Source organism: Amphiura filiformis, chromosome 1 (genome assembly GCF_039555335.1).
Source record: "Amphiura filiformis chromosome 1, Afil_fr2py, whole genome shotgun sequence".
NCBI classification, from domain to species: Eukaryota; Metazoa; Echinodermata; class Ophiuroidea; order Amphilepidida; family Amphiuridae; genus Amphiura; species Amphiura filiformis.
In genome coordinates, this window is record NC_092628.1 from 79,724,011 (window position 1) to 79,734,146 (window position 10,136).

Sequence of the window (10,136 nt, forward strand, 5' to 3'; positions counted from 1 at the left end):
TGCTCCAGCTAGTATGTACATGTACTTCAATACCACAGGTCCCTGAACAAACCACAGTGATATTATCCATAGGACTACAGTTTCTTTGCACCAAGAACAATCTTTCAAGTGGCAGGTTTGGAAACTTGGGGTCAAAATTATTATAATTCATTAGTTTTATGTAATTAGGTTAAAATGGCTGTAAAACGAATTTATTTCATTTTTAACTTGTAATTTAATTCAATCATACAGAATATAAAAAATCAAATGAGTTTAATAAACTATCAAGCTGATTTATTAATTTTCAATCTCTTAAATTGTAAGTATGCATCAACTTCTCATACATGTTGATACTGGGTGCAGTACATAGCCCCCTTTGGTGTAAAATGAATGAGTTGCAAAATCTTCTTCATCAGTATATTAAAAGGAATAAAAAGTAGTTTGTGAAATCAGTGATGTACAGTGGTGTAGATTTCTTGAAGTTGGGGGTGGTGGGGTTTGAAAAAAATTCTTGAAGTATAGTGAATCCAGCACCTTTTGGCGACAAAATAAGTTTATGGTACAAATGCGCGCGAAGCGTGCGAAAAATTTTGATATTTTGAAGCTAAACTGATGAAATATGGTGCAAAAGTTTTTTAAATGCGCGCGAAGCGCGCGGAAATTTACACTTTTGGGGCTAAAATGGGCAAATATGTGGTCAGAAACCTATATTCAGGCGTCACTTTGGGGGGGGATGATTGTGTGGAGCATCCCCCTGGCAAAATATTGGGGGGGATCTACGCCTATGGTAATGTATCGATCGGACTCAAGTCCACTTTTTGCCGGACTCGGACACAAAAGCTCACAAACAGACTCGGTTCGGTTCAAACTTGGACACAGAAGGTCCAATTAGATCCATGTAAAATGTGAAATGATTATCTAAAAATGTCAAAATAGATCTCAAATTTGATTCAAAATTAGTTGTCATAATATCCAACATATATACAAAATTATTTAGATTTATCTGTCACTTCCCAGAATCATTACTGTTACCGTTAATGAAATAATTGATAATTTTTATACATATTTTAATTAATATTTTGACTATATAAAAATATCTAAAAATTTCTTTCATGGAACTTTCTAATTCATTAAACTCTTGAAAGAGAGAAAACATGCACACAGACATAGACATGTACACCCCATCCATAGGGCTAGGGTGGCTGTGGTTTGTGTGTGTTCACTACTCAGTGGCAGTCACTGCACATTAATGTATTGAACATTTGTCCATCACACAACCATAATATAATTTCTGAAAATGTGAATTTCTATTAGTATTATGATGATGATGATGATGATGATGATGATGATGATGATGATGATGATGATGATGATGATGATGATAATGATGTTATTTTTCTATAATGTATTTGAATACATTGCCCAAGTTTACTGTCATGGTGGTTTGGGAGTTAACTAGGGTATGGAAATGACACCTGTGTGGGGTGGGGTTTGATAGTGGATGTGTATTGGGGGAGCGGTTTGGGGTGGTGTAGTTGTCTCTTTTCATTGTAAAAGAACAAAGAGTCTGACCACAGCATTACTGTGCAGCAGCTTGATTATTCTTAATTCTCTATTACGAAAATGGCAGTGTACATGTATATTTATGAAATATGTTTCAAAATTCTCTTATTTCAGCAAATTTGTATTGTACATTTGGCAAATTAGAAGCAAAATCTAGAATTTTTACCCAATGACCCATTTTTTCAAAATGTTATAATAAATTACTTACTTTTGGTGCAAATTTATGTCAATTCACACTGTGGCAGGTGAAAAACAGGTTGAGGCCCGACTTAAGTCCGGACTAGGACCAAAGTGTCGGCCTACATGCAAAGCGCAAATCTAATGGTCAGGGGTCCAGGGACAATGTTCCAGATGGGGGTCCAGGGGGCGAAGCCCCCGGAAGCTCCAGGATTTTTGAGATGCAAAACCATCTGACCCCCCCTTTCAATAACTAAAAACCATCTGACCCCCCCCTTTTTGCCTGACAAAAACCATCTGACCCCCCATGTATTCTCCGGCCCCCCTCCGGTGGAAATAATGAACGGTCCCGTAATGCTCCGTTGGTGAGCGACGGGCGATTGGTATTTCACCGACGGGCGATTGGTATTTCACCGAACGCAAGAAAAGGAGTCCCATCTGATTGGCTAGAAATCGATCGCTAGATCGCTCAGTGGTGGAGTACAAACTCAAAATGGAGAAATGTATTCAATTCGATTGAAATCAATATTCTATTATTGACGCAGATAAAGAAAGTGGTATAGTGTGTTGATATAGTACATTATATAGACTTGTGCTTTAATATTCTGTACAGGTGTTCCTTTATATAATTGTAATTCTCAAACAGTTTATATATATCACAATTTTGACGAACGATTTCAAAATCGTTACGGATAAAATGCAGTAAACAATATCCACAGCAAACAGCAATCCCCACTAATTAGTGTAGTGCGTTTCCAGTTAGTGTATTGGAAACAAAATCTGGGGTTTACCTGACAAAAATCGAATTTTCTTGTAATGGCAATATCATATGGGGTACTTGATCATGCGCAAATCGTAAACACATAGAATAGAAACTCTGTTGCAGGCTATGTGGTATCTCATATCGTGTGCATATGGTATGCTTAGCCTGAGACGCTCGGCCTATCTCGAACAAAATCGCCATGCGTAGCTTTTGAAAAACGAGAGGATTCGCCGTACTATCACGGCAATTTTTGACACGAAGATATAGGGATGATGACGCTGTGCGGTAGCATGCCAATGTGAGAACAGTTCATGAAGCACCCAGTTGTGTTAAATCGACACGGATACCTGCACCTAAATGGTTGTCTGATTTGATTGGGATGTTTGATTGCTTTTCCGACAATTAATATAAGGAGAGTGTTTTTGGCAAAAATTAGAAGGCCATTAAACTGTTCTGTAAGATATGAGCCAAAAAGTCGTTAATGGTATAGCTAAACTTTAGGAGACTCATTATCACTTTCCTTAAAGACAAAAAAATCTGTTGTTTTCAGTCCACTCACCTATTCTAATAAAACATTTATCGACAACACAAATAAACATTGATCGATACCTTCTCGAATGGTTGTTCTGCACTCTGAAGTAAATCCCCTGGAAATCCTCCCCCGATGTCCAGAATTTGCATATGGAAGCCTAGTTTTTGCGCTTCGTCAAAAACACGGCGAGTGGCTTTTATGGGCTCAGCAAAACTTTCGGGATCTTGATTAACGCTGCCAACATGGAAACTATATCAACAAAACAAAATGTTAGTTTAAAGCCATGTTGTGACATTTACATAAAAATAGATTAGTATTTCTTTTCCATAAAATGTTAGCTTTTACTCTCAGATATGACCCCTCGGCCTTTTAATTTTGAGCCGGACAACTGGAATTTACTACCAGCGTCCATGCGTGTCACTCCGTCGGTTGTGCTACGGCACGGGCCTTTGATGCGCGTGTACCATCCCGTACGCCGTGTACGTGTGGTGTGAATATCGTGTACATGTATGCATTCGAATGATATTTCCATCGTAATAATAAAACGACGGTTCCTGCGTTTTATTCAAAATCTCGAATTTTGATAAAACTACAGCACCTAAAGTCTTGACAGGGCATGTTAGTTCAAGTTCATAGAGTACATTACAATCATTTCATAAAGTTACTGTAAAATGTAAAAGTTTCACAATATTGCTTAACATTTTTTCAAAATTGCCCGAAGTTGCAACAATTGCGTTGTCCAAAATCGTTCAAAGCGGTCAGGCAATGTTATGCAGCTTTGGGCCACTTTACGCAACATTATAAAATGTTGTGAAATGTCAGACGTTTTGGACAATTTGGTCACTTTGGGTAGTTTCCCCTGCATCCAAATTTGCAGAAACGGTACCATCATGACATGTTTTTCTTATTCTTACCTGACCCCTATGACATTGAGAGTCAAATCTTTAGCAGTCTTCAGTAGATCCATTGCCTCATCAACATGACATCCATATTTACAACTTAACTTCACTATAGATGACGAATCGTCTGGTGCAAGGCGTAAGACAACCCTGTTTAATAAACGAAAGGTAAATAATTTGAACTAACGTGGGTAGTGTGGCATGACACAGTAATTACAAGATTTCATTCCTGTCTCTCAATTTCATCAATTATGATACACTAGGCGGTTACCCGTATCTGATCTGAAAGTATACTTCCATCTCATCAATCAAGTATTATAGTTAAACCATTTCACTAAACTTCGTAACTCAAGTAATCGTTCGTTAAGTTATGAATACCAAATACTAGACTTAACTTTACGAAGGGTCCCTGTAGTGAATTCCTATTACTTATGAAGGGTACTGTTCGTAAGCTTAGTGAAATGGAACTTACGACTCGTCGTAAGTTACGAACGATTTCGAGACTTACGAAGCTTCGTAAAGTTTAGTGAAATAGACCCCTGGACTCCACATCGACAAACCTTGTTGTGGACATTGAAAATATTATCACCATAAGTATTATTTCACTCACCCAATACTATATGCAATTAGATTGTTCCAATAGAAGTATTATAAGAATATATTAAATGTTTACCATGGTTGCTTTAGACTAATTTAACCCATTCAATGTCATATAATTATATTCATATTGTTTCAACGATGAAACGAAGGTGAAGGATGTCAAATCTAAATCTCAACAGTCATGACAGTATAAGATAAAACACAAAAATTACGACAAACTTACTGTGCTTCTGGATAGGCCTTTTTGATTTTAATAAGTTCATCTTCGTTGTCAAATGTCATGAGATGTACTCCATTTTGTTTGGCAAATCTCACGTGTGATTCTTGCTTGCAGGTGTTCGCGTATATGATATTTGACGGTGAAGCACCCACCCCTAAAGCACGGCCAATCTCAATCTGGAAGGAAGTGTCATTTTCAGAATACTAAACTATTAATAATTATTGTTATTATTTACAAAAAGTTCAATTATTGTTTACAAACTTTTTCAAATGCTAAATCACATCATAAATTGCTTGCATAAGATTTAAAATATTCAAGATCGTGTTGAATTAAACATTATTATTGGAGTTGTGGGTTCTAAAGGTTGGCGAAATATAAACTCTTCTCCTCTTCCATGTCTGCTATTCTGTTCGTTCTTTGTTCTACTTCTACTTCTTCATCTCATCCGTCTCTCTCCTTCCCCTCCTCCAACTTATATGCCTTTCTCCTATTTTGCCATTATTCGACCTTTTACCGTTTTACCTTACTTCCACAGTCAAAACCAGCTCCTAGTTTCACAAGAATACGGAGTATCATTGGATCTGGATTACACTTTATTGCTTGAAAAAAAAAAAGAAAGAAGAAATTGATTAAATTTTGTTTTATTCTTTCATGTTTAAATGATTTTTAAATTAGAGTTCTGGAATATATACTTTTATTGGGTTCTGTAAACTTTTGAAGTTATAGTACCAAACCTGTAAAAGCATGTGATTTGTTTGAAAAATACACATGCAACGTAACTGGTGCCCAACATAAAAAACATGACCATATTACACAGATTTCCTTCCATTATACTGAATACAAAATCAATACATTATTATTGATGTTCCGATTCACGGCTGTTCACGCATTTTGGGAAGATAATTTATCGCAGGTGCAGTAGTTGCTTTAATATAATTTAATTGCCACGGTTTTATTATACCTGTTTAGTTGTTTGCCCATTTTGATCTTCGTTTTGTAAGCACATTAACAATCACATATGTTTATGGAGGACCATTATTTATATTTACCATAAAACGGATGCACCTTTGGCAAACATTTTTTCCATCTTTTAAACTGCGATACAACTTTCCCAAGGTCAACCAAATAGAAACCATCGTCAGCGTCCTAGAATAGTAAAAGAATATCCAATTACTATCAGTCTTTACATCATATTCCTTCTACATCTGCTTATTTAATAAATACTTAATTTTACTCGTTTGTTTACTTTTTCTGATAGAAATGCTACCCTCTGCCTGATTATTTGATATAACGATCATAATGAATTTCTGAAGCCAACAGCTGATTTAAATAGGTGCATTGCCGATGAAATTGAAAAGGTATATTAAAGCTTTGTTTTTGGAAAACGGCTCTAATTAAATATATTAAATAACAAAATATATTATATGTGCATAAGTAGTAGTATTTTTAGAATATGCCTTGATGCGTTGTCTTTCGCTTTTTGCTTCAGCTGTATAGTTTCCATCTACTCGTTTGTAAATTATTGTAATTTTAATGTCTTTGTGTTGTGATTTTAACCTTTTGGTGGAAAATTCATGGCTGAGTAATGAATAAATAAAAATATTTCAACAAGTAGCTTGTTGAATATTTGATATTGTCGGTAATATTTACAACCATCGCCAATCAAAAGAAATCGAATTTCATTTTATCCGATTGTTTGCTTGTTGCTAATAGAAAATGCTACTCCTCCCCCTTATTATTTGATATTTAGTGTAAAGATCATAGTGAATACAAATATCAAAGCCAATTTAATAACGGTTAATATCTCGTTACATACGAATTGTCAACTGAAATGATTGGACAATGCACAATAGTTCCATGCGATATTTAAAGTGCTCGTCTTTTTTTGTCCTTTTTCCAAACAATACTATATTGTAAGTAAAATATGACAAATACTACTGTGTTCCATACTATGCCAAACTATAAAATTTACACTTCTCAACATCGGGAAATTAAACCTTACTTTTGTTAATCTTTTTAGTACCTGTCTTTCCTCCTCTTTTATTTTTTGGTATAACAAGGACATGTAAGTAAAAACTAAGGATACTCTCCGTTACCGATTTAAGGCCATTTTTGTTGACCAGGCAAACTTTGACCATGGTTTCGGGTACTATCCATCACATATTACAGAGTGATTAATAATGATTTATAAGTGATACGATATCTTCAAAAGTCTCCATCAACCCAGTACATTTGTCCTTGCATGCGTCTTTAATATGCTACCCAGTTATTAAAGTAATTATAAAATACCAATCAAGCCAATATATTCACCTCTTACTAATCTGTATCTCAAGTTAATGTGTTTTCCAGATATTTGGAGTGGCTTTTAAGAGTACAAATTGGAAAACCTCATTTCCCAGGAATATATCAGGCAGCAGGTCAGTTCAACATGAGTAAGTGTATTCACGTTGATGGCATGGATAGTCTTGCAAATATGGGGCAAATATGTGTTAACTTTCCCCTTTGCCATCCATTGTGCCATGAATTAGTAAGACTACAACTGGTATCTACTGGTCAGTTTATACTCTCATTTCCACATCTGTTGTTTCTAGCTGTGGCTTTATTAAGTAACGGTCGAGCTGTAGGGCCTACGGCTACAATGCATGACGGAAATCAATTATTTGAAAAAGTCCTTCATCGCGCATGTTTTCTGAGAGACATTGACGTAATTGTGTCGTTTTACCCTTCCTGTTTTATGGTTTACCTTTTATTAGCAAGGAATGTAACACAATCTAAAAATTATTTGGATCTTATGATACCAAAATACGTACTCTTGCAGCTGCCTACCAACACACCCCATTATGATATCATAATGTATGTATGCACTCTTTGCACAAAACAGACCAAATGATTACATCGGCTTTGAAGTTTCATCATCCACCCTACCTCTGGGTAATGTAGTACGTTTGAAAAATCAACGCAAAGAATTTGGTCCCACGATTACCTCCGCGTCATGTGGTTGCTCACCAGTCACTTGACAATGCTTGAGCGTAGCCACAGCTGCTATGTGGCAACCCAGCAAACACAAAAACGTTTTAAAAACGTTTTAAATAAGTTATATTTTGGCTTTTGGTTTAGGTAAAAACGTTTTAATAACATTAAAATGTCGGGTTGTATAAAAGGTCATGATGTTTTAAAACGTTTTGTATGAAAACACACTACAACAATATTTTTAAATGTTTTCAAAAAATGTTATTGTAAACTATTTTTGCAAACAGTTTTACCAAATATTTTGTCAATACTTAAATAACATTATGTTAAAATATTTGAACCCAGCAAACACAGAAATGTTCTTAAAATGTTTTTTCAAAACCTTTTAATAATATTTAAATGTCGGGTTATATAAAGGTCATGAAAACGTTTTTAAAACGTTACTGCAAATATTTTGGGCAAACATTTTTCGCAAAATATTTTTCAACCCCAAAATAACATTCTGTTTAGAATGTTTTGTATCAAGTTTTCAAGAATGTTTTTGGAATGTTATAAAAGGATTTTATACCCTTTATATATAACCCGACATTTTCTGTAAAACATTTTTGTTTGCTGAGTAGTAGATTATCAAAAAATGTTTTTTAGGTTATGAAAACGTTTTATACTCTTAATATACCCTTTATATAACCCGACATTAAACGTTTTCTGTCAACCTTTTATAACCTTTTGCGAATGATGTCGAAAACGTTTTGTGTTTGCTGGGAAACTATAAGAAGGTGGTTATCCACCACTTGAGTGTTAAATAACATCCACAAACTTACCTCTCTTGTCGATGTGTCAGCCACCTTTTTCCTGATAAGGTCTCTTAGTGTCGTGTCTGAATCATAGAAATCTATGGAGAAATCCTTGGTATCACATGAACCAGTAAAGACCGCCATAATTACTATGGCACAATTATGATCGAGATGAAAAAATAATTTTTATTATCGATATTCGGAGTTGTGTGTTATAAACCGGAGACCTATCTATACTAGCTATGAGCATGGATCGTACTTTGAGGAAGGTAACTCACCAATAGCTACCAATGTTGACGTTATTAAGAAATGAAGGCGACAGATAATAAAAGTCTACATCACTGGCAAAATGTGGCGTTTTTAATTAAACAAACACACTTCCTGCCCTAAAGAGATCGTGATTGGCTGGGTGGATCACTGCTTGTATAGTTGAATCAGATCATGAAAATAATACCCAGATCTTATTGGCTATCGACATGTCCTCGCCTTATTTCGTAATAAAAGTGAGTGTCTTTAATTTTATTCCAAACGATGTTAAATTATAAAATATATGACTGATATTATTTAGCTCAGGCACTGTGCCGGGACTCTGAAATACCCATAGTGTAAATGATCTAAGAGCTCGCTTCGTATGCTATTCAAGAGGCGTCGCCGCGTTCGCCTTCCTTTTGACGTCTTCTGTTAATTTCGTTTCCTCCCGTAAAGGTGTCCAATGTGTGAGTGTTGAGCTCCAACGATTGTCTTGTCTGCGGCTGGTATGACCAGCAAGGGCCATTTTCTGCTTTTAATGGTTTCCAAGATGTCTTGAACTTGGGTATGCTCCCTGATTAATTTGTTGGATTTTCTGTCCATATGTAGATGATGTTTAGTAGTCTTCTTTCCATGCTGTGTTGGGCTGCTGCTAGTCTTCTTTGCATTTTTGACGTTAATGTCCATGATACTGCTCCATATGAAATATGTAGCTGGGAGGATGCATTTTGCTGTAGACCTTACTTGTAAGGCATATCATTTATTAATTTTTCAAACAAAAAACATTATATAATATTCAATTTTAGACCTGGACAATACCAACAGCTATCACACTAATACACACATATTTTAAAGCTAACTAAAGATAGATTTTCGTTTCTATATCTAATTATTATTTTTTTCTTCTCTTTTGTGATAATTTCTATTCTATTAACTGCACATTTGTTTAAATCAAAATTAGCCAAACAATATGACTTATTCCTTATATTTCATGATGAAAAGTTTTTTGAAAATCTCCTTGCCATTTAGTAGTATTTTTTCGGATGTCATAATACCGTTATACATGTGTCTACCTCTTGTAAAGATGTAAACAAGTTTTAAGATAAATAGCGCCATCATTGTTCAACTTTACCTAAATATGACAGTTTTTACAGTTTCACATTACATCAAACCGTGGCATATTGGGAGCTTGCCTTTCATGAAAGTGCTGTATCTTCCAAAGGCTTCCTTCGAATTTCAGAGTCTTGGTTTTTGTCTAGAAGAGAGAAGCGTTGTCCAAGGTATGCATATTCCTCAACCTGCTCGATTTCAACCCCTTTTACTTGCCATATCCATGCATTGCCATGACCTTTATTCTATTTTGCTCATGCTTGCCTCATCCAAATCTTGC

At 35.3% G+C, this 10,136-nt stretch overlaps 1 protein-coding gene across 1 annotated transcript; it reads right to left on the bottom strand.

The window, feature by feature from the left end:
* Positions 1 to 3,058: 3,058 nt before the first annotated feature.
* On the bottom strand, positions 3,059 to 8,641 carry LOC140163354 (ornithine decarboxylase-like). Its single transcript, XM_072186743.1, has 6 exons — positions 8,525 to 8,641; positions 5,783 to 5,879; positions 5,256 to 5,332; positions 4,737 to 4,909; positions 3,929 to 4,063; positions 3,059 to 3,263 (listed from the first exon to the last, which is right to left on the bottom strand). The coding sequence occupies exons 1-6, from the start codon at positions 8,639 to 8,641 to the stop codon at positions 3,059 to 3,061; spliced, it is 804 nt and encodes a 267-aa protein (XP_072042844.1).
* Positions 8,642 to 10,136: the final 1,495 nt, after the last annotated feature.